This window comes from Antennarius striatus, chromosome 20 (genome assembly GCF_040054535.1).
Source record: "Antennarius striatus isolate MH-2024 chromosome 20, ASM4005453v1, whole genome shotgun sequence".
Lineage (NCBI taxonomy): Eukaryota > Metazoa > Chordata > Actinopteri > Lophiiformes > Antennariidae > Antennarius > Antennarius striatus.
The window spans coordinates 4138924-4164095 of NC_090795.1; the positions used below are offsets into that span (position 1 = coordinate 4138924).

The window sequence follows — 25172 nt, forward strand, 5'->3', positions numbered from 1 at the left end:
TTCATCTTTAGTACGAATGAATTGGTTTTCACAATGTTCCAATAAAGATCATATTATCAAAATTATTCTTTCGAATCCTGACGAGCAAAAAATAGATCATTCAACACGTATGTTGCACATAAAGTAAGCTTTATTTGCATTAATCACATTTATTTGCACAGATTTTACAGGACACAAAACAGAAACTCCAGAGAGGGTAATCAATTGACCAATAAATGTGCACAACTATCAAATCTGTATTTCAAGATGCTATTGAAAATAATTTCTAAAAGATGGAAGGGTTTACTTCACTTTGTGCCAGAGGGGAATCGGCTCCACTTCTTCTGCCCATCCGGTTGCAGTGCTCCACTCTGGTCCACCTTATCTCCTGCCGGAAGAAAATATAGACAGATGGAACACCGTAACAAACAGTCTCAAAACAGCTTTAAAGTTGGTACAGCATCTCGGTGAGCAAACTGACCCGTGTGAGCTCCTTTTTGTTGACACATCGAACGTAGAACCTGGGATCTGGTTGAATCTGGTCATTAATGGTTTTGTAACAGATGCCACAGTCGATCACCACCTGCACAAACCCAACAGCACACAGATGGGTCAGGACAGACACCGGGACCCTCAGAGTAATTTCTGATTGGCGTAAAGGAGGCCAAACTTACCCTGTCTCTTCTGGACTGACAGGCTGTGGCGTTAATCCCACAATCCTTTAGGTAGAAGTGGTGGTAGATGTATTTAACGTGATCGTCAGGCTGAAAGGAAGGAGCAGGCGTGAAAAAGGGAGGACTTTACTCGCAATCATGAACAGCAGCTGAACACTACCTCAATGTCTGACTGAAAGATGCTTCTGTGGAAGACAAGCGTCTGGTTTTCAGCATCAGATCGGAGCATCTCCATGACCCGATCCACTCCTTTCTTGAAGCCCTCAGGGAGTCTGGCGTAGATATTCTTCTCGGTGTTGCAGGAACCGATCAAGGCTCCAATGCTGAATAAGAGAAGCATTAAAGCAGCCATCTTTATTTGTGTGTGTAGTCTTGAGGTGAAGGACAGACCTCACACTGCCGAGCAGAACATCACATCCAGCGCTCTTTGTATCCTGACAGAAACCCTGTTAACCATTAATTATTCCCCAAGCCATGAATGACCTTATTTGATGTAAAAAGTTTAATTTGGAGAGAGTTCAAGGTGCTGCAACTTGCAAATCATCCTGCAAAATAAAGACAGAAATTATTTGATATAAACTGCATTTTCAGGAAACAAAATAAACAGGATGCCTCTTGTAAGTAGATGGAAGGTTGAAAATGTCAGAATAGGAACCTGCAGGTTACAAACGGCACCAACCTGTACTCCAATACGCTGCCAGCGGAACAAATACTTCCAGCAAATTCAAAGAAAAGTTGGTGTAAAACACAACAGAACTGGGTTAAATAGAAAATAACTTTTATTTGTCATCAATATTTTCACCATGAATGAACAAGGGAACATCAGCAATAGCCTCTTGGACCTTGTATTGCTCTTGAAAAAGTACAACAAATCAGCATTTCAGGACAGATATACTTTGGCATACACAAACAACCTTCACTTCATTCACAGGCACATTAAGCAAACATCAAACGGACACTGAATTCAACTCCCTGCTCCTCATCTTCACCTTCATCTTCACCGAGCAGCCAAATGGTTGTGACATTCTCCGGATATTTCAGCAAATATAAATGCCTCTTATTGCAACAGATAAATAATGAAGAGATGTTTGATTTTTGTCTCAAAAGTGCAAACTATTGTAACACGTGTGGCGTCCTCTCATCACGTTCCACGGGTACTCCCACGGTATTACTGTGACACCAAACAAGCCGAGTTGGGATTGTTCACAGGGAAAAACGGTGTCTGGATTCCACACTGGACAGTAACAGAGGACCAAAAAATTTAAGATCCGACAGTCAAATCCAAGTCTCAGTGATACAACACGACAAAAAACTGATGCGTATACTTTTTTAAAAATCCTTCCCTATCAGTTATGCATGAATATAGAGATTGTCTAGACACAGTTGTGTGGAAATTTGGTCGCCCACGTTCACACAAATGAGACTGAAATGTTCCAACGAAAAAAATAAAAATAAATTGTGTTGAAATACGGAATGTTAGATTAAATCTTGTTAATTTAAGCCGAGAAAAGATGTTAGAAGATGTGAGATTTCATAACAGCAGCTTATTCTTCTGATCACAAAAATATGTACATAAGATTTTGGCACTTTGACATAGAAACCAATAAATTACAATAATTCCCATAGACCAACCACACCTCAAAGGAAACTCCACATCAATACTTTAGTGCCCTAAACATGTGCGTAGAGACATTTAGAGTATACATTAGGCCACTGTTTTAACCACTTCTGCAACAACATTTATTAAGAAGACAAAAATGATGGGATTAGTATAAGACACTTGATGTAGAGCTCCCTCTGCTGGTGACTTTGACTCACTGCAGATATAGAATTTGTCATAAAAAGCCCAACTATCATCTAGGCTGCTGCGTTTGAGTACAAAAATAAACACGGTTAAAGAAGTGTTGCTAACAATCACTCACAAACACTCACTGGAAAGGAAAAATAAATCACGATGCAGATAAAAACGATTAGACAAAACAGTCATTGTTCAGATTTGGTGTCTTGAAAAAAGTGCTACAAGCTTCGGGAGGCGGGAAAAGTGATCATCCGTCTAAGATGAGATGATGCTGAGGGAAAAGAAACACCTCGCAGTATAACGTTTAATTTCCTTCATAAGGCGCTTGGTGAGCTTAAAACACGAAAAATAAAAAGCACTAAATCAGCATGTTAATACAAAAGAATAGATCCCATTTATCCTCCACATATTCAATGTGAATCAGAGCAATGTCTCAGGGATAAAAGCGAATCTGTTCTGCAAATCTATCTGTGATCATCATAATTAATTCTGATCGCACCGTGTGATCTGTCTCCTGAAATAGACTACTTGTACACTACTTGTTTGACCTCCTAAAATGGTTTTTAACACCCCCCTCCCCCCAAACTTGATCAATCTGATCAAACGGAAGTTTGACCGAAGTAACAGCCAACAGAACCAGACAGAGACTGTGAGCATCTCACAGGATTCGCCCCGACAGGAGCGGTTTTTAGGAGATCTCCGTTGGTGCATCTGTATCGCGGGGGTGTTTCCAAAGAGGCCACGCCTGTGGGGAGGAGTATCTGTGTTGGGTGGGGGCGTTACACTGGCATGTGCATCTCGGAGTATTCATCTTGACACTCGCGATCGTCAAACTTTGGCTCTGCGTCATCTGCATCCAGCTGGAGGAGACAGGTGACACGTTTTTCAATATGAAGCATCATTATTACATTTTAATATTATTATTATTATTAGTTCGACGTATCGTTTGGTTTGTGATGGATGACAATTTTAGGCCCATAAATATTCAATCCAAAAATACAAGTTCAATACAAGTTTTGTCTGCTTTACACCGGACACTGAATGGATTTCATACAAATATGCTTATACCGCCCTCGTGTGGTCGACTTACACATGCCATCTCTCTGCCGGTAAAGATGCGGGGCAGCAGGAACATCTTGACGGGGACAGTGAGGATGAGGATGAAGGGGAACGCCAGCGACGCCTGGGTGGACATGACCGCCCACAGAGCTGCCAGACACACCACCTGGATGCAGGTGAACAGATGCATGCGTAGCGTACGGACCTGGAGGAAACGAATCAGCACGCATCAGTCCAACGAGTCAGCTCCAAATACTAAACTGCTTTGAGGACCTAAAGTGATTTATCAGTTAGTTATCAATAAATCTTGCATGGAGAAAAAAAAATCCCTTTTCTCATCTTTGTATGACTTTGAATCGGCAGGTCTTATTCAATAACTAAAATTATAAAGAAAAAAACCTCTTACCTTGCGTACGTAGGTGTGGTCTGGGTGATACTTGGGAGGCATGAGCAGCAGCATCATCCTCTCTGTCAGCTGGATCCCATTGAGCGACATCACCCCCATGTAGAGGAAGATTCCGAACAACACCGCCAGGGGGATCTGACGCAGCAGGTCGCCAATCACAATAGACATACCTGGGGGGGGTTATTTTATTTCTTTGAAGGGGTTTTGACTTTAAAGGTTGGGAAGAAAAGCAATAAGACTTCAGTATCTAACACTGACCGACCAGGATGGCCACCAGGAGCCCGGTGACCCTCTGCTCCTTCACCTCCTGGATGCGAGGCTTGTCTCCAGGGGCGACGGCCTTACTCATGACGGTCAGGGCGTTGACGTGGGTTACCGAGCGAACGGTTGCGGCGGCCATCCACGGCATGCCGAACAGCGCCGAGATGCCCCCCAGGACGACGATCAGCAGCAGGTCCAGATGGAAACCAGAACCCTTCACCAGCATACGCTCCTTCTTACTCACAATCAGGCTGCGGGAGGTGGATGGAAGCAGAGTCAGACGACAGGACGGGCGAGTCAGTTTGAGGGCGTGTTGACAGAGTGACTCACGTGGTGATCTGAGTCTCCATGAAGATGAGGATGAACACCAGCAGCGCCGGTAAGCAGCAGGCGAACATCATCCAGACGGGGAATTCCCCGTCTGAACCCAGAGGGCTGATGACCCAGCCACGTTTGCTGGGACTCGTCACGGACAAACCTCGAGGAACGCTCAGTTTCTAGACGGAGGATGACGAGAGAATCAGCAACGAGGAAGACGATAATCCGTCGGTGTTGTGGATCTTTGACAAGCAGCCAATCGTCTTACCTGTGTGTACGTGTCGTTTATGCTGTAATCCACCAGGACCATGATGAGGATGGCGATGGGAACGCCGAAATCTCCAATGATCCTGCGAAACTGAACCCCAGAGGACGTGAGACAAGCATCCCAGAATAAGACCGGTTTATTCTTTCATACATTTGTTGAGCTTTTTAAACAAATAACAATGAAGGTAGAGAATGATTTGATTTGGAAGCTCCAGAGAACAATACAGGTCTGGCTGTTAGTCATCTAAGCTTAATTTAGCTAACCCTAACCCTTGAAGTTATCTTATTATGTGTCTCTTAATCTCACTGATTAACTTGTTTTCTTTAGATATTTATCCAAATCTGAACTGCTCCATTAATGTGAAACTGAAACAGAGTTTCAGCTCCTCACCCTTCCGGGGAAGAAGGCGCTGTTCTTGAACTTGCGTAGGTAGAAAGCGATGAAAAACGTCCCGGCCATCAGAACCAGGGAGAGCAGCGCGGTGTTGGGCTCCCCTTGCACCGTTATCTTCACTGATTCGCTGCTGTTGCTCGGAGCAACCGTGATGTTTTCTACTTCCGTGCCATTGTTGAGGGAACATCGCTTCAGTGGGTGGTCCTTGAAAATCTGGAAAGATACATGGGGGTCAGATTAATGTCTAATATTTAGGGTCCTAACGACATGTGCACCAGGGCTTTCCTCAGAGGGAGTATAATTTATGCCGGTAGCAATCTGTGGAAAATGTAGTCAAATAGCTTCAAGTCTATAAAAACGGGAAACCTTCCAAAATCATAAATCCGGATTATAAACTAAATTCTTAATCCATTTCATTTTTCGAGATAAATCAGTCTCAAAAGTCTTCAGGTGCAGTCGCTAGAAAAACAGAGATTAGTCCCTTCAGTTTAGGGTCGGGGACTTGAACCCATGGCATGCCGACAAAGACTTTTTTTGTAATCAGGAGTTGTTTTTTCAGGTCTCGGGTGTGTTACCCTGCCAAGTTTGATGAAAGTCTCGCAGATGAAAATGAGGGAGATGAGGAAGGAGAAGATCTCCTGCGTGAAGCGGGAGACGAAGCGGACCAGGAAGCTTCCCTCGAAGGCCACCGTGACGACCACGATGATGATGAGCCAGAAGCCGATCCAGACGCGGCCTGTCAGGTACTCCATTTCGTTGGCTTTGCAGAACTGTGCAGATACAGAGAAAAGAAACCTTTAACATCAACAACAAACTGCATTTAGTTTCTAAAATAGGTGGTAAAATCACAGCGTAAAATCACACACTTTTAAGGATTTAGCAACTTCTACATCAGATTACATAAAGATAAAAGAAACTTTTACACTCAAAAGCAATTGGTTAAAGCACACGTGTCAAACTCAAGGCCCGGGGGGCAAATGTGGCCCCCCACATCATTTTATGTGGCCTGCGAGAGCATAAAAGGTCAGTGTGTCAAAAATAAATAGGTCAAAAGTGTGCTTTGAGCAGAAACTACATTTCCCACAATGCAATAATTAAGCCCATTTTAACTTTGACAAAAACGTTTTGAACAAAGTTAATGTCCTAACTTGTGTTTGATGTTATTTTTCTTTATTCATTGATAGTTTGATCCTTGATTGATGGAGTTCTGTGGGTTTAATAACCTGACAAATTAAAAGGATTTATGTTATAACAGAGGAACAAACATATTTTTTCTGTCTAACTAACGTTTGTAACTTGAACGAGTACTAAAGTCAGAGTTATTTAACATTAAGGAGTAGTTACATTTATTTTACATTACATTGAGTTACATTAAGTTACATTTATAAGTTACATCTGGTCCTGGTCACATAAGAATGGGTAAAGTTCAGAGTCCCAGTTAGGTTGGTATTTTCCCTCCGTTTCCAGTCTTGATGCTAAGCTAAGCTAACCAGGATCCATTTGGTTCTGATCCATTTTCAACTTCTGCAACATCCATACAATTCAGAATGAAATGCTCAAAAGGAAACCTTTTCATTGCTGGGTTTTGTGGTCTGCCATTAGGGAGCTGATTTATTTTACACTTACGCTGTAAAACGCTTCTTCAAACACCAGCAGCGGTCCAGAGAAGCCCACAACCAGTAGCGGCTGCGCTCCGAGCAAGCAGAAGATCACGCCCTGGATCGACGTGGACACGATCAGCTCAGAAACGCCAATCAAGCCTTCGGTCTTCTCACCTGGAGACACAAGGTCACAAGTGTAACGGCTCATGGATAGTGAGGAAGCGTCGGTGCTTGGAGATGATTAGGGCGTCTCTCTCTTCTGGTGCGTGACTCACCCAGGAGGCCTCCAAACGTTATGGCGGGAGAGAGCGCCGCAAAGTAGATGAAGATGATGGCGGCCATGCACTGGCTGTTCAAAGCGTCCTTGAAGTCACTCAGGTACTTCGGGTAACGGCGGCGCACATCTCGCACCAGGCCACCGAAGGGGCGCCTGGTGCGCTCCAGTGGGTCATCTGACTTTTTCTCAGGGGTCAGCAGAGCCTCTGTTTGAAGAGCAGGTTGTTAATCCGTGTCGCTTAAACGAAACCGATGCACAGATAACAAGATAAACGACGATATTCACCCTTTTCTTCACGACTTTTCGGCTCCTTGACCTCCTGCTCCTCCCGCTTGCGCAGCATCTCCCTCTGGAAGCGAGCCACGGAGCGCAGCAGCTCGTCGCCTCCCATCTCCGAAGGCGGAAGAACGATGCTGCAGTCCAGGAAGCTGTTGATGGCGTTCAGCAGGTCCTGCCTCTCGTCTGCCAGGTAGGCTGCCTCGTGGAATTGCTGGATGGTGATTCAGATATTTATTTAACCAATGAAACAAGCGATAAGGAAAACCTAAAGGTCTGTTAACGTGGTGTCAATCCAGGTTATTTCATTTTATTTCATAATCTGGCCACAAAAATAATTGTTTCATTGCGAAAACGAAATGTCATTTCCTCTTTTGTCTAGCTTCCAATCACCTTGTCAGACATAAGTGTGGAGATGGAACGTCCTATCTGGTGGTAGTCCATGCTTGTGGTGGGGGGTCCCAGCAAAACGAAGAGGAACCTGACCGGAACGGGGACCTCCAGGACAGACTCCAGCTCCACCGCCTGCTGCAGGCGCACAAACGCCATGGTGGGTTGTTCAAGGAAGTCCACGCTGCCTGAGAGACGACAGGACACGATAGTCAACATGCACCAAAAAAAATTCAATCGTGTTTTCTTTTCCACTCACCCACAAGGACGACAGTGGCCTCGGCATTTTCTGGAATCTTCTCCAGCAGCTTCAGCTCGTGTTTGGATTTGGAACGATGCATGCCGGGGATGATGGTGGGCTCCTTCTGCTGCAAACGGGGGAAACAACACCAAATCGTGACACAAGAACAAAAAGAAAACCTGAAATAGCCTCTTTAAGCGCTAAACTGACCTGCAAATCGTTCTTTTCAATCTCGATGCGCGTGTCGGCGTCCCCCGCGACGAGGACGGTCCCCATCAGAGGGTCGGTGACTGACGGCTCCTGCTGATGGGTGTGATTGGCGCTGTGGTGGTGCGTGATCAGGCTGCCCAGGCTGGCTGCAGAGATGTTCCTGGGGAAAGTGCTAGCGTGCTCCTTCTCATCGCTCGGGTGGCTGGGGGAGGCGGGGAGAGGAAGAGAGAGGGTGAGGGTGAGGAGGAGGAAGAGAGGCAGTGACCAAGCATGAAGCCACCTTGTAGCAGGAAGTGTGTGACAGCGAAAACAAAGAAGGTTAATAGAAGATAGAAGATGAAACCTTGCTGGTTCAAGTCCACGAGAGTGTGGTTGTGACCAAAGGAACAAACTCAACCCCGTCCTTCGTCGCCATGACAAAGGGAAGAAGCTGAAAACAAAGTGGAACTCCTTCTTTAATATCTCGTCAAAGAGAAGCCCCTGCTCGTCTGTCACCTGTGCTTCAGCAGCAGGGCCCTCAGGACGTTGGCTCGGTCCTCAGCTTTGATCTGGTCAGAAATGATCATCTGTTCCACCACCTGGTGGGCGATGCCAGGCAGGGTCTTCTGGTCCAGGTCCAACAGCACCGCACCTGTGGACACACCTCTATTGAGCGCTCTGACGCGGAGGTTCACGCCCGCTAGCGATCCCATTTCCACCTCCGACCGTGTGAGATGGTCCTCCGGAGCTCCAGCAAGCTGCGGAACGACAGCGAGGCCACGTGTGGCTTCCCCCAACGGTCGGTCTCCTCCTCCACGTCCTCCTCAAACTTGATCCATCTTGCCGTCTCCTTCCACTGCATCTCCTGGTTCTTGTCCATCGTCAGCTCATTCAGCTCCACAAACACCTGAGAACACACACACACACACACACACAGGCGGGTGAGAAGCAGCAGAGGAGATCCGCATGAAACCACATGCGCTTGTTTTTATTCAGTCGCGTTCAAGTATTTCAAATTCAACTCTTCAATCCACTCAGTGCACAAACACACATCCTGTATTATCCCCCTGAAGCATGACGAAAAAGCTGGATTCAAAAAACACAGAAAGAGGAGAGACTATTGGGATTAAATATCTGCTGGCGGGTGATGAATAGAAAACCATGCTGGTCAGATTGGAGACCAAACAACGGAAAGGAACACACTCCCTCCTCGAAACACGCCCGCTGCATGCCTGTGAAACCATGCTCACACAGGTCCAACCTGACTCCGGCCGCTCGCCTTAGCCTCACCTTCTGGTAGCGAACCATTTGAAAGGCGTCGGCGTCCAGCAGGACGCCTCCTGTCCGCGAGGCGGAATGGTACAGAACCACCGGTAAGGGCTGGAGGAGCGAAACGGTGCAGGAGGTGACTCAAATGTGCTGATTGCATTGGACCGTACCCTCAGGTAAGCCTCCGTCATTACACACACACACACACACCTGACAGGCTAATGGGGAGGGGGTGTATGAGAATGTGTGTGTGCATTAATAAAAGATCGCTCTCTCTCTCAGGAGTCACGGCGTCCAGTTACCTCGGCTATTCTGTCCCCCCTCGTTTCCATTCAGCGTATGAAAGGAAAGAAGTCTTTCATTCATTTTTAAATGTTTTCTTTCCCTTCTGCTCCATCTGGAATGTTTTAACGGGGGACGAACAGGAGGAAAACATCACCCAGAGTTTATTAGGATTTATAGTCAATCATCAAAAGATTCAACTCTGACATTAAAGATGAGAACTTCCTGTCCACTCGAATTGTGAAACTGAATTTCAAAAAGGTTCCGTCGGTCATTTTCCAGCACAAATGGAAACACAGGTCTTTTGTTTATGTGATTTACATGCATTATGTAAATGTGTCCCTGTTTTATCTGAGATCAATTAATAATGAGCAGCGTCACAAAAGATTTGTCACAACCTGTGATCTGATCTGAAGCCGTTTAACGACAGGAAGAGAGATCACAATTCACTAATCACCTGTTAGGATTAAAGGAACCCCCCCCCCAGTCTGCCCCCCTTTGTCTTTGTGTGTTAAATGGAACTGAAGTGACCTTTACTTCATGATCGGTCACAGAGGAGCTGGAAAGTCATCATCCGATCAATTATCAATTATCAAACTGTCATTAAATACCATGAAGATGGGTGACAACCCAATTTGATCTGACCCGATCTGAACCGGCTCCATCCGATCAGAACCGATCCGATCCGACCCGGTAGCGTCTCACCTCGTGTGGCGTTCGGTCGTGCTTGCGGCTGCGGGTGGTCGGCTCTTTGTGGTCTTTGCCGATGTGCACCACCTGACCTTTGGCGCCCTTTCTGACCAGGTGTCTGCGCACACCGGGAACATCCTCAAAACGATGACCTGGAGGAAGAGGAGAGAGCTGTGTTAATAGAAACAGCTTGGACAGGTGAAGACACGTCTGCTTCAGAACCATCAGATTTAAATTAAATCTGACAAAAACCAACGTTCGGTAAGGTTCGTCATCCAGGTAACTGGAATTCAAGCGGAGTGCATAAACAGCATTTTTTTGTCTGGTTTGTGTTTTTGTCGCTCTCAACATGCACATTGAGAACCGTGAGTCCAAATCTCAGGCCGGCCCGTCCCAGAGGGTCCGGCTCCGGTCGTGTTTCTGTGGCCCCTCAGCGGGGGGTCGAGTTACCGAGGCCGACAGCATCACAGACATGAAAAGGAGTTGAGGAGTTCAGACATTCACAGGCTGGAAAACTTAAAAAAAAAAAAAAGACTAGTTCAAAGTCTCCAGCATTTAAGAATCTGACTTCCTCATGACAATTTGAAAATAAAACTAGTTGTAGAAAAAGCGAGGCTCCCTTATTCTTACCTCTATCAGAGCTCGTACGTCCTACAAGAAACACAGCGAGGTTTTTACGGTGGCTCATTAATGACTCCAGTCATGTAAAATCAGAGCAAGTCGCCGCAAGTAAAAAATATTTTCTATTTGAAAGTTTCTCATCCTTCATCTTGTTCATTGTGTTCATTCGCCGAGCGACTCCATGACGTCTGAGTGGAGTTCAGGACAGACTCTGGAGGAGGAGGTTTAGGGATGGGCGTAGGTTAACTGCCTGACTCAAACTAGTGCAAATTTAGATAAATCTTGTAAAAAGTAAGCCTTTTTTTTTTTTTTTTTGCCCGCCACTTGACCCCACTGGGGGTGATTCTGTCAGAAAGCATCAGGGAGCAGAGATGCTAATTTGCTGGGGTCGAACAAAAGAGGAGGGACGCTGATCTAATAATTCCTGTTGTTGAGCGGCAGCCAGCAGCGAGAGACACTTTCCCAGGATGATTTAGGGATTTACGGACACAGAGGCTTACAGGTGAGGAACCTGTTCGGGGGCTCGGCTTTGTTTTTCCGAGATCCATCATGATCAAATGCATGAGCGATAAAGGACGCGCCTTCTTCCAGGTTTCACAATTAGCCATCATGTTGGCTTGGGCCTGACTCCAGGGGCCTCAGCTGACAGTGGGAATGGCTAATTTAATAATTTGGGCTTGTCTGCCACGCTTTCTGATAAGCTGCTACCCTCTGCTGAGGGGTCAACTCCCTGACGTAAATCTCCTTGGCCCTAAACACGACTCCGTGCTGGGCTGGGGGCCACGAGCGTCACAGGGCGTCGAGGCGCCGGCTGCAGCACAAAGGAGTCCGAGCAACGAGAAACCTGGAGATGATGCCTTCAAGTCAGAAAACAGTTCAGAGATGATCGAAAATGAGAGTCTGGAGAAACCTTGTCAATTTAGTAACGTTTTTTCTTGCAATAATAAAAATAAAACACAAATAATAGTGAATTAAAACTTTGTAAATGTTATGAACTGCAGAGATTCTCTTTAAATGTCAGCAGAAACGTCTCAAGGAAGGTGAAACTCACTCTTGATGCCGTCCAGGTCGGCGGAGGCCAGAGTCTGAGCCTCGCTCTCATCGGTGGGGATGCGCTGGTACTTGGTCTGCTCGGCCCCCGTCATGTTGCCTGTGCGCCGGCGCTCCTGCAGGTCGTAGCCCCGGCTGGACTGCCGGGCGAGTCCGGGGTGATCAGGCGGAACCGAGAGGGCAGCGGGGCCGGAGGCGTCCGGAGGGGCCGGCTTACTGGATCAAATCGGGAAAACAGATGAGATCAGAACTCGGAAAATTAACTTTCAATCGCTTATCGAGTTTTTAAGAAATTAAATGCGAAGCTGGGACGTGTTTCGGCTGAGCCACACACTTTTTGCTGTAATCCATTCTGCTTTAATATTCCATTTCATTCCTGATACTTTCTTTATAACACTAATAATCTTTGCTTGCATCTCAGGTCCAAACACACGTCTAAACTTTCAAATATAATCGACGCCCAGAAGAGATGAATGAACACATTGAACTCACCGCCCTTTAAATGTCAGCTGTCTGCAGCATTTCAAACTTCAATATTTCCCCTTTGCAAACAGACGTTTTCTAAAATGAATCCTCCGTTATCAAATAGACTGAAACCGTTCCAAAAGTCGTGTCCTCAGCTTTATCCCAGCTCGGATTAGACCCTTGTGAAGTGGAAAAGAAAATGCCACAGGGGTTGTCTGGGGCCAGGGAGGTGTGTTGCAGTGGCTGTAGTGACGGGTGAAATACGGGCCTCTGATGAGCGGGTTACTCGGGTCCTTCAGATGGAGCCCAGCGGGTCTTCTGGATGCCTGAGACGTGGTAACGAAAGGTGTGTACCTACACGGCCAATCGGACTCATGCCTCAGCGGTTTCACCCAATCAGAACCCCCGTGAGAATGTTTCCTTATGCAATCGTCCCAGCAGGTAAAGCGGTATCACAAACCAGCCTCTCTCTCTCTCTGTATTAGCCAGAGAAGCAGACTTGACTCACTCTGAAGAGGATGCATCCTCAGCATCCGCTCCCTCTCCAGACTGCGGCACGATGTTCAGCTCACGGGACGCGTGGAGGCTTTCACGTTTGACCACGTGGTCTTCATCGGAAAGGAAGAACTGTCGGAGGAAAATTGGGAATGAGAAGAAGTCGCAGCTGCGATGAAGAAAAAGTGAGCAATTAGAGTTCCTCTTAAAGTTCTGCAGCAGGAAACGGTTGTCATAGAACCGTTAAGACCATAATGCCACTGTGACCTTTATTACTTAACAAATTGAAAGATTTACCTCCACATCTTTGGCTCCTTCAGATTCAGCCGGAGCGGGGGCCGTCTCCGACCCCTCCTCCTCCTCTTCCTCCTCCTCTTCCTCTCCCTCCTCTATGGTTCCGCCGCTAGAAACATGGCTGCTTTTGTGATCTTTGTCCTTTCTCTTTTTCCTGCTCTTCTTCTTCCGTCCCTCCAGGGGCAGTTTGGACAGAGGCCGGTGGCTGTGGTGAGAGGAGTGACGGTGGTCTGGGGGTGGGGTGGGGGAGATGCGGAACTCAAAAGGTCAAAAAGCGGTCCTGCAGGATGTTGGAAAGCATTATGGAGTAGAGTGTGTTGCTTACATTCAATGTCCTCCTCGTGGTAGTTGTGGTGTTGTTCATCGGGTACGGCGGTGGCGGTGCTGAGGATCTGCTGGAAACGCTGGACGCCCAGAGCTTTGTTCAGGTCCCCGTCGTCCTCCTCCTCAGGGTGCAGAGGCCCGTGTGGCGACGAGGCGGCAGGAGCCTCGGGCTGCGACGTCAAGGACAAACGAACAGAAACACATCTGTTTTAATTCACAAGTTTACGTTTCAAAATGTCGTTTATTGTTGAGATGCTTGAAGGTATTTTATTGTAGCTGCAATCTAAATGATTGACCCTTAAAGTAAAGATGTTTTTACAGCAGTTTATAAGCAATATATTTTATGGTTTTTTACTAACAGAAGGCAATCAAATCTATAAAATGTCTCTGCAAATAAAACCTAGTCAAGGTATGTTTTCTGGAGCAGTTTCATCACCATCCCCAAAATGCTTTTGCATTTCCAAACCATTAAAAGATCCAACTTTTCCTTTATCATTAAATTCAACAATAAAACACTAAAAATATTTTCTTTACAAACTGTTAAGGCAAAGCTCTTTCTAGTTGCTTCATACTCGTCTGCAGTCACTCAAACCACCACTAGAGGGAGCTTTGATACTGCAGATCCAGCCAGACCATCACATGAAGACCTCCCTTTCCTGAAGATTAGCCATGAACTGGAAACAACAGCCATGTGCATTGATCCGTTACTCTTTTTCCATACGGTGGCGTGACAAGAATCATGAGGGAGAAGAGGAAAACTGTTTCTCTGCAGCGGGACGCCGGGACACGCTGGGCGCGCTCCGTCGGCGGGATGTTGTGATAAGGATTAGCTGGAGCGTCACGGTGGATGGATCCACAGGACCCTGCTGTAGCCACCTCGTGGCAGAGTAAATGTTGCCATGGCTACCGTGCTGAGGCCTCAGATCCCGCAAAAAAACTTAAGGGCCATAAGTCAGCCGACGCTCCCACAAGCGGTTCTCAGGGCTCCGGACATGTCAATCATATATTAAGTTTTCTCCCGGGCTGTAGGGAGTCTCAGAAAGCATGTGGTGATATAGGATTACTCTACCTCAACCTGCAGACTCTGATTAGAGCCTCACATTTGTTTCCATGCACGCAGATGACTAAAAGAGTATGCAACAGAACTTTTTGTTGAGGGTTGATTGAGCTTGGAGGAGGTTTGTCAAAGTTTCCCAACCCTTATTGCTTTTAACCCCAGATGACCTTGGCGACCTTTGACACTTCCTGACACTGAGACACAAGCAGCTTCATCACAAGATGTTTTTCTGACCAATTAAAACAGAAATAGTTACCAAATGTAAGAAAATGCGTAATTTTAAATACATGATTTGAGTGAAAAAGCTGCACCTTTACTTGAGAGGAATTTTTTTTTTCCAGCATTAGAAACAAACGTAAAACACATTAAACCCTGTTTTACCAACAAGTCTGATGCAGAACAGGAACTAGTAGCTACTTATGTAGCATGACATGCTTTTCATGCATCATATTTAGCAGAACATGGGAAGAAACCTGCAGAGTTCACACCGGACTTATCAGGCATATAGCTCGACTTGACTGACGCTTGTGAACAATGCATGTCCAAAGAAAGTGTGAAAAGCTGATTCTCGTGACCCAAATAACTGCAGTTCCACTCTGACCTGTTTTACATGCCACACACAGGCGACAACACAACCGCGCTCTGTGGACAAGCTAAGACTTCTGAGCCAAAGAACAGGCGGTCCAGTGTCTGCTGCACCTTAACCCAACGTTCGATTCATCGTGTAGTTTTTCACCCAAGAGAACAAAAAACACTCAAGATATGCTCTCAACTCGTCATCTAAACTACAAAAAGTTAGTATATGACCATAAAACTGCAATAAACTATGAAGCGGCCTACGTGGAGGATGCTTCTTTTAGAAATGTATACAAAAAAATTAAAAAGGAGATCTTTCTGTGATTCTTCAAAATTTAATTACACACCTAATCCCAAAACCTTTTGAGAGCACAGATCCCATCCAGATGTGTGCTGCTACCCTATCTGTCAGTTTGTTTTTACAGGGCTCTCATTCATATCATGGTTTCACAGTAAACCCCCAGAGGTGGGAGGGACGTGTGAGGGATTCACAAAGAGACGAGAGAAAGTTCCACCACTCCAAAACCACGTCTGAAGACGAGCCGAGGGGGAGCTGGGTTAAAAAAAAACCACACTAAAAACCAAAGCCCACCTGACGATGAATCAAACTTTCACCAGGAGTAGTATTTCTTTTATTCTCCATCTCACCAAGGCGATTCGGGGACTTACCTCGCTCATGGCAGCGTGAGCTTAATCTCGATCAAACGTTTCGGCGGCAACAAGCGTTGCTGCCCTCCACCATGGCAACACTGGAGCTCTAACCCTCGACACCTCTATTAAGAACCACAAGCAGGAGATATCCCTCTCGCCTATGCTTATCAAAGCCTCGTGATGCCCTAATCAGAGCCCTATCGGCAAAGCGGCCACCTTCACCAGTCTGCCCATTGTGCCCGGGCAGAACAAACACGAGTCGCGCTCTGGCTTTGAGGACAAATGCTGACTGAAAGGACAAGCCGTGTTTGAACAGCCAGGAACAAAACCTCACGTTGACATTCCTCTCAGCTTTTTAACTTTGACACATGAAGCCTAAATATTGACTAAGGTGCTCTCAGTCAAGGGCAATGTAAATGCTTAGGGACTAAACATCTTGGGTACATTTTTGATGGCTAATATTGACAGAAGAAATGTGAAATAATGGGTTGTAACGCAGCTTGATGAAAGTGTTGCTTGTTGCTGAAAGGTAATAATGAACAATACTGACTGCTTTCTACGTGACAAACGACTAAAGGGTAAATTTATGTGATAGATTTTGATCTTGTCAGCAAAAAAGGCAAATTTTACAACTCATGAGGCAAAAAAAATGGTTTCTTTTTATAGACGAATCATTAATGGGCACAAATGCAGCGAATGTGATAACTAAATGCTAAAGTAAGACAGCAAGCATGGAAACAAAGAAAACTTGAACTTTTGCTCCCTAGCAGAAAACCAAATTAGCAGCAGAGGCTAACAGGAACAGGGTTTGTCTGGTGCACACAAGCAATGGCTGCATTATATAACGATGTGGAGGATTATGTGTGTCGTGAGGCTCAAATCCCACACGGTCAGCACAGGGAGGGGAAAAGGGAAGATGTCGCAGAGATCCATGTCATAGCAAATGGCTGATGAGTCACTTTGGGCATATCTGCAAGCAGGTCTGAGGGTAAAATGTGCTCCGAGTTCATTTTCGCTCACGGCAAACCGTCATTACTGAATTACATCATTGTTTTTCACACCTTCCTCTTGCAGAAACTTGTATTCCTTCAATCCACAAATGCACACGTCAGTGGCTTCACTAACAGAGACAGTCCAATCATTCTGAGGCTGGAAAACATATCCAGTTCTTTCTTTCTTTTTTTTTGCTCCCTGTCTGGTGATACCCTTTGATTCTGTTTGTACTGGGAAGCTGTCTGCAGTCATCAGTTTAATCATTTCATATAAGGTAAACAGGCTTTTCAGTAGCCAAACACTGAAATGTTATTTAGCTCAAGCAGATTTATCACATTTATCCAAGTTGAAGATGTCAATGAAACGCGCTCAATCGTGAGTCACCGCCACAGATGTCAAAGTTCAATATGACCATTTCAGGAGGCAAATATTTCAAATTAGTTGACTTTAGACTGAAAACTGTGATACCCATTCAGACAAAAAACCTCATTTAAATGCTCTGCCACGCTCCGATTTAACCGAAAGACATTGATTAACATCCTTCACTTTCCGCCACCATGAAGTTGCCAGCAGGCTGGAGAATCAGAACCAAACTGGCACAAAAATCTCTGTAAAATTACAACGTGATGCTTTTATACTTTGGATTAAACACATTAATTCTGATTTTATTTACTGAGACGTTACGGTAACTCCAAATTTACTTCTAGAGAGAACAACACCATTTCCCCCCACTTTGTAGCCGTTATGCTATGCTATAGCAACGGTATCCTGGTGGTGTGGTTGGTATAAATCTCATTTAGATCCTTAAAGGAAAAAAATTAAAGAATTTCTGACAATTTCTTTGTAGGATCCAATTCTGTGAAGGCAGCCCTGGTTTGCTCTGCTGAAATGCTCTCTGACCTCTTGCCCTTCTGTGTGATAGGAGAAGCCAAACGGAACCACTGAGGTTTCAAACTGAGCGGCGGTATCTCAGTTTGCGTAACATCACTTCTTCTTAAAAGTAAAAGCGAATCTGTTGAAAAGAAAACAGTCCCTCCCTGCAGAAAAACTCAGAAATCCACCTGCTAACATTAGAGGGGTAACCATCTGTAATAAGTGATGTATTAAGGCGTTGGGTAGCGTTTGTTACCAATGATTTCCTTACCTGAGAAATGCAGGTGAAGAAGGAACACATATTAAAAACACAACTGAAGTGAACATTAACCACCTGCAGAGTTTATTTAGGCATAAATAGTCTTAAATTACTTTGCAGCCCTTTATATCGTTTAGCATAAGGTTCATTGACCGAACAGGAAATGGAGAACAAACCTCACACACAGACTTAGACAAGCGACCATGCTGGACGCAGGCGTTACGTTTGCGTTTTCCATGCGTGGACAAAACAAACTCACCTTAAACGTATATAGAAAGTCCATCAAATTACACACAAGTGTGTTGCTGCACGCTCAAAACACAGCAAGATAGCTGTGTTTACTTTTCCAATGAGGAACTCAATAGCAAAAAGCCACCAGCTACTTTTATGTCTATCAGTTCTTGTCACATGACCAGGACAAGATCGTCAGGTGGGAAGAAGATGGCCGGTTTCACAACATCATCCCTCCATAATTCAAACAGGATTACCTGAACTCTCCCTGACCAAGCCTGCACACAAACACACATTGTTCAGGAGATAATGATTAACTTGGGAGAGTCGGAGCCGACGGATCGACCAATGACAGCGAAGGTTCTGTCACACAGCAAACATTTTTATCATCAGAGGGCTTCTTGGTCACCAGGCTTCCTGCTGGCAAAATCTCATTACAGACCGGTTTTTACTCCAGATCACAATCTGAATATTTTTTACGGTAGTGAACCGTTTTACAGGTTACACAAACATCAGCGAAGCTTTGCTCATTCTGAACAGCATCTGTTCAAACCACAACTTTACGAGAGCAAAGTGAAATCATTCATACTGCACATACAGACAGACCAATAAATTTAAGAAACATAATCCTCCAAATGTTGAGGAAAACATATCAGAAGCCTCTTTAACCCGTGGCCTCCTGGACTCCCTGCACATCTTTCGTTACGTGGCATTTATCAACTTCCACCTCTCGAATTCTCTGCATTCTATGTCCAGAATTATGGGGTTGGGTTTCAAATTCAGACCGCGCTTAAGTCGTTCATGTCCAACCCCCTCCAGATTACAGGTGGGTATTGACCGAGGTTGGAAGTTTGGCACCAAAAAGAAAGGAGCTGACAAAAAACCCCCACAAAGTTAACTGACAGCATTTCCTACATTAGTTTTTGCAACGAGGAACGGATCAGGTTTGTCTTTTCTTGAAGAACATCATGTACATGCATAGATGGGTGTTGGAAGAACTTGTAAGCTTTCAGACTTTCAAAAACATAATTAAAGCTTCTAAACTCAGTCAGGAGTAAAATGGTTAACTCTTGCAGAGTTTATGCCAAAAAAAATAAATCAAGAAATCCTGAATTGAAGTAAAAGAATATGAAGTAGAAAAGAACATGCAATCCTTATAATTCCTGCAGTGGAACTGAACATATTAACTCCTGCAGTAAAGTAACCATGGGAAACTCATGGCATCTGCTTCAATTGGTGGATTTTCCTCTAAGCTTGGGATGTTTTCTGCTGCAGCATCGTAATTATCCTAAGGTGGATTTCTCGAGAAAGTCCTGAGTCGAAGAATGCTGCTGTCTTGAGCCGCTGAGCTCCAGGCAGCGCGGTTATCAGATCGACCCCATGCGCAAATATTGTTTTAGTGTTTCCAACACTCGCAACCCATAAAGTTAATGAAAAGAGGAAGGAAGCTGTCTCAGTTGTGGAACTGCTGACATTCCCCGGCGCTGTAATGACAAGGGAAATTCAGCAGCAGCTGCTGTCTCTGCAGATCTGAAGTGGTTTTGAGCAATTCGTTACGCTTTTTTTATTTGGCCAGTCAGAAATATTGCATGGTGCCAGAGAATTGGCTCGAGGATGTAACTAGATTTGTACACATGACTGTCCAAAATACACACTGCGATGCCAGAGGGGCCAGAGGATGCTGAGGCAGCATAAATCCAAACGGAGAGAAGATGAGTTAAGCAAATTTGGAGCAGTTACAGATTTAAACACGCTAACTGTTAGCATCACCTTCACCTGAATAGTATAAAACCTTTAAACCACATGTGTCAAACTCAAGACCCGGGGGCCAAATGTGGCCCGCTATATCATTTTATGTGGCCCGCGAAATGGTCAGAGTGTCTAAAAAAGAATAGGTCAAAAGTGTGCTTTGACCAAAAACTACATTTCCCACAATAAAGTAACTCAACCCATTTTAACATTGACAAAAAAGTTACAAAAAGATTTATAAAAGGATTTATGTTATAACAATAAATTTTGAGTTATTTAACATTTAGGAGTAGTTACATTTATTTGCATTACATTGAGTTACATTTAGATACATTTATTATTTACATCTGGCCCTTTGAAGACAGCCGTGATGCTGATGTGGCCCTCGGTGAAAATGAGTTTGCCACCCCTGCTTTAAACCATACGGGCAGTGATGCTGAAGCCTGACCTCCCAGAGCACCCTCAAGCTTTTCTTGGCTCGCGTGGACTTACACTGCGAATAATCGATGCCGCAGCATCGGTAATCTTCTTGGGAGCGTTGGGGTTGCTCATGGCTCAACAGTGAAGTCGCTGCTGGAGAGGCTGTGGAAAGCTGGTTTGAGTTGGCGTGGCTTTAGCCCTTCTCTTTCTCACTGGGACTCAGACTGCTTTTGGGCAGCATAACCTGGAGATAAGAGACGGATCAGGGGTTAGCCCAAATGAAGCCAGACATTTGCAATATGAGGCAAACACGACAACCAAAAAATCTTTTTGCTGCAGGCCGGTGATCCTTCAATATGAAGCGCAATCAGAAAGTGAAAAGAGTTTTGGCTCTTGACTTCAATATTTTAGATGTAAAAGGAATTAATGAAAATAATGTTGATGTCATAGATCCTCCAAAAGCAGAGCATTATTATTATTTTATTACTATCCTTGAATTTTAGTGCAATGCAGTCGGAAGATGATCATAAACATACTGAGAAAACCTTGGTTCATTTGGGGTAAAGAAGTGAGCTTTTTGTTATGCTAACACTTGCTGATCGGCACACTTCACAACCTATAGCTGAGGTTAGTTTAAATATTAACTATTTGCTTTAGATAAATCACAGTTATTACAACTCTGTCTGACAGGGCTCTGATTCCTCCTCAGTTTATGTGGCGTGGACAGTAAACCACACACATATCACTTCAGCTTCTTAAAGTGCTGACTTTTTGATTTTCGTATCCAGTGTGCTGAAGTGCAAAGCCAACAAAAGACAAAGGAACACGCCTCACTCCCACACCGCCTATAGTGTCATGTGACAACGTCATGTGGTCTGAGTAATCAACAGTTTCCAGATTTCCTGAAAGCCCCTTCCGCACCTTTGAGTGGTTGAACCCATTTTACACCCAAATTGGCCGAAATAAACCTGATGCAACTTTTATGAGGTGGAAACATGACTAGATGACATCAGACATGAGGAGGACCAATGGCAGAGGCTGCAGAAGGACATCCTGCATCAAAGTAATTTTACAAACAATGACACCATTACCTTAATTTCAGTGGCTCCTGGTTTGAAGTCGTGCAACACTTCCTCGCCACCACTGAAGGTCATTAGCCATTAGTGTTAGATAAGAGGCAGATAACGCACTGCCACTGTGCAGAGGACCCTTTGATAAGCGGCGGCACGTGCCTCTACTTACCTCCGCGTTCGTCACCCCCGGTTATAAGATATATAACGGCAAGATTAAAAGTGCAATCAAGGTAGATTTGCCATGAAATTACAGAGATAAACTTCTTAAACAGTCAAAATAAATAATTACAGTCAAGATGATTCTGCCTTCTCAAGCGTTAATGTCATGTATGTATGCAGCCTCGGGTTCAATTCTGCAGCCCTACGGGGGCACAAGCCAGTGTCAATTGTAAGCTGGTCCCAGATCAGGATAAATGCAGAGGACTGTGGCAGGAAGGGCATCCAGCATAAAAAACCTTGGATGAGATGTTGTGGCGACTTCCAACGGGACAAGCCGAAATGGAGTTTTTAAATCTTATGAGGCGCAAGTTAAAAGAGGAGCTGTTTTCTTCGCTCTTCTGCGTCACTTCACAAAATCACAATAAAAAAAAATAAATTCAAATCTATTCCAGTTTTTAAACAACAGATATCAAAGAGCTGATAAGTCTCCTTGATATCTGAGCGTAATCACATTAATGACCTTGTCGAGAGTGAGGTACAATTGCTGTATGTTTCATTAAAGCACAATCAATGATAAGAGATTAAATTTAAGTGTTTAAAGTTGGATTTTTTCTTTTTTAACACGTGCTTTACTGATAAGGTAGGAGGCAAAGATACAGAAGAGACGACGGGCAGAGGAAGGCGATGGAGAGGGAAGATGACATGCAGTAAAGGGCCTGAGCAGCGACGGAACCCGTGACTCAGCCTCAACGTATGGAAGGGGGGGGGTCCTATCAGGTGAGCTCATTGGGGGGGACAAAGAGAAGCCTTGTGGCTCTATCTCAATGGTGACCACTCCAAGTCATTTAAATAAGGTCCTAACGGGACGTCAGCTTCTAAGGTTTGAGGAGTCACGTCAAACCAGACGGGATCGGAAATTGCGCCGTGGACAATTTCATCCTTCTGATGAAACTTATTATTTATTATTACTTTTCGGCCTCTCTTCTTGTAACTATTCTGACATTCTTTTTATCTCCCATCTGTTTTTATCGATTGTTGTTTCCGGCATCGCTGATGTCTGATTGCTGCATTTGTTGTCGTCTGATTAATGTTATTTTATGCTCGGCTGGCTGCACAAGAATTCCCCCCCTCGGGGGATTAATAAAGTTATCCTTGATCCTCGATAATGCAGTCTATTGGAGCTAGCCGGGGTATGTTTGAGGATTACTTTCTCAGTAAATCTAGACCCCACCACTGTGGAAGATGCAGGACCGGGTACACAGGGATAAAGTTACAGAACCCTGGGATCCTGAGCAGAAAGCATGGGAACCAGCTTATCTACCTCAAGGCAGGTCTGTAACAACAGCGATCAGAAGGAGAAAACAATGGCGGCCGCAATTGAAATGCTCCTAAATGATCCTGATGTGTTTTGTCTGTAATGAGGTACAACCAATCAGAGGAGGGGGAAAAGAAAGGAAATGGTTATCCCTTATGTAATGACCAAACAGATGTGGATGAATGAGCAAAGGGGAAAAGAGGACAAAACATCAGTTTGTAGTTTCTTCTGGAAGAATTTGGTGTTCAGGCAGGAGTCATGTAAAGACACAGTCTTACAGAAAAAGGATTTTCCTTCCCAGTTTAACGTTTTTCCATGCATGACACATTCAAATGTGTGCAGGCAAGGCTTTGGGAAAATTATCCTTCTGGGAGGAAGTAAGTATGAAAACAGGAAGAAGGCAACTATAGACTGAGCCTATCAAGAGGAGGTTGAAATTTATATTTAAAAAAAAGAAAAGAAAAAGGTCACTCTGGGATTCTGCCCGTAATGTCAGACCTGGAATAATCAGAGACATTTTATCTGATTTTTATCTGATGAAGTTTTATCTTATCTGCCAGCGTTTACAACATCTAAGACTCGTGTGCTATATATGAGCGCCAGACGTCACCAAGTTTAAATACAATCACCTCTTTTTATAAGCATGACCTAAACAAAAGCTCCTCTGCATGCAGGTCAAAGGTCATCACATTCCTTATTTGACTGACTTGACAGCTGATAATGAGTAACCCGCTATTTGTACATGCTGAGTTAACGCGCTGCTGCGGTTCTGAGGATGTTTCCTTTGCTGTTATCTGTAGGCCAAATTTATCAGACCAAACGGAAACCGTCTGACCTGAAATTCATCTGATTGTTCCGATGTTGAGTTTTACATCACACCTTCAGAGCAAAGAATTAATCTCCCACGGAGTACAAAAATAAAACTGATAACCACCCTAATTTCCAGTAATTACACAAAACACCCTCCAAAAAAGGCCCTGCTTACTTTCAGATGTTATAAATGTCCTAAAAAGAGCACTGTCCTCCTTTGATTGGGGACATAAAGGCAGGTTACGGATACCTCTGGGGGAAAAGAAGACTTTAAAAAAGTCAGGAAGTCTTTTTCAATGAATGCAGAAAGACAAATATTCAGAGGATGCATCGCAACGAAGGTTGCCCTAGCCAGAGGAACTTGACACAAATGGTAAAACTGCAAGATCATATACTGTACAAAGTCAATCAAAGAGCACAACAGTTCAATAAGGTGTGTAAAGTGACTTGTCCACATAGGAGCTGGATGGCCAAACCTCGACCGACACAAGGGCCTGTAGTTACAGAAGACGAACAATGACAGGGAGGAAAGGGGTGGGTTAAAGTTTCATTAAAGAAACGGATCTAAAAAGAAGACAGCATGGCATGCATCCACCTCCCAGGAGGCGAGTCTAAAGGAGCAAAACAGACGATATGACGGCTCCAAGTGATCCGATGTTAATGTTTCACTTTAAATTTTATTTTGAATATCATTTGTTTAAAGATCTGATTGCAGACAAATGGTGCGCGTAATAAACAGAAGTGATTTAAATAGACAAACAAATCAGGAAGCGGTTTTTTTTATTAACTTACAAATGGTCACTTCAGATTCCACCAGAGCATTAAGAAAGCCATCACTTCCACATTCTGATGTCTAGAAGCTCCAACTGTGGACTTATTGCAGTGGAATATGTGAAAATGTTTGATTGAGACTCTGTTGTGTAATTCCTGAATCTATACTGGATTTATCTACAGTAGAGTCACAGATAATCTTGTAGATTATTAAATTGATAAAAACAGGCGTGCGACTAGTGTCAAAAATCTGGCTGTGAATCGTCTACACCTGACATACAACCGCACTACCCGAGGACTAGAATGAATTAAACACATGATAAAATTAAACAAGCAGCACAAAATGACATTCTGTCAAAAAAGGTAATTTGACAACAAATTAAAAATTATAAATACAGACAGATCAGTGAGTGTTGCATACCTTTGTATGTTTACAGCAGAGAAGCCACCGCAGACATTGTAGAGAAATTCTGAACTCTGTGGCGAAGAGAGACCCGGTCTGGTCAGAGTGCAGGAAAAACCAAACAGAGGGAGAAAAGAGAGATAGAGAGACAAAAGGAACGAGAGTTAGAGATATGCCCCGGCTGATCGAGCGCTCTCTCTCTCTGACCAACA

The 25172-nt window shown here is 44.5% G+C and overlaps 1 protein-coding gene across 3 annotated transcripts; it reads right to left on the reverse strand.

Moving 5' to 3' along the window:
* Positions 1 to 1414: 1414 nt before the first annotated feature.
* slc4a2b (solute carrier family 4 member 2b) lies at positions 1415 to 25172 on the reverse strand. 3 transcript variants are annotated; one of them, XM_068343926.1, is made up of 23 exons: positions 24979 to 25172; positions 20502 to 20673; positions 13622 to 13790; positions 13300 to 13526; positions 13016 to 13134; positions 12044 to 12258; positions 10387 to 10523; positions 8857 to 9037; positions 8647 to 8782; positions 8152 to 8353; positions 7960 to 8065; positions 7704 to 7888; positions 7320 to 7524; positions 7033 to 7239; positions 6783 to 6931; positions 5732 to 5926; positions 5154 to 5369; positions 4764 to 4853; positions 4508 to 4674; positions 4175 to 4428; positions 3917 to 4086; positions 3542 to 3715; positions 1415 to 3311 (listed from the first exon to the last, which is right to left on the reverse strand). In XM_068343926.1, exons 2-23 carry the CDS (start codon positions 20559 to 20561, stop codon positions 3231 to 3233), a joined length of 3645 nt encoding a protein of 1214 aa, XP_068200027.1. In that variant the 5' UTR covers positions 20562 to 20673; positions 24979 to 25172; the 3' UTR covers positions 1415 to 3230. The 3 variants fall into 3 exon arrangements, with proteins under 3 accessions (XP_068200027.1, XP_068200026.1, XP_068200028.1); XM_068343925.1 differs by having other exon boundaries at positions 7960 to 8068; XM_068343927.1 differs by lacking the exons at positions 20502 to 20673; positions 24979 to 25172 and adding an exon at positions 15923 to 16056 and having other exon boundaries at positions 7960 to 8068.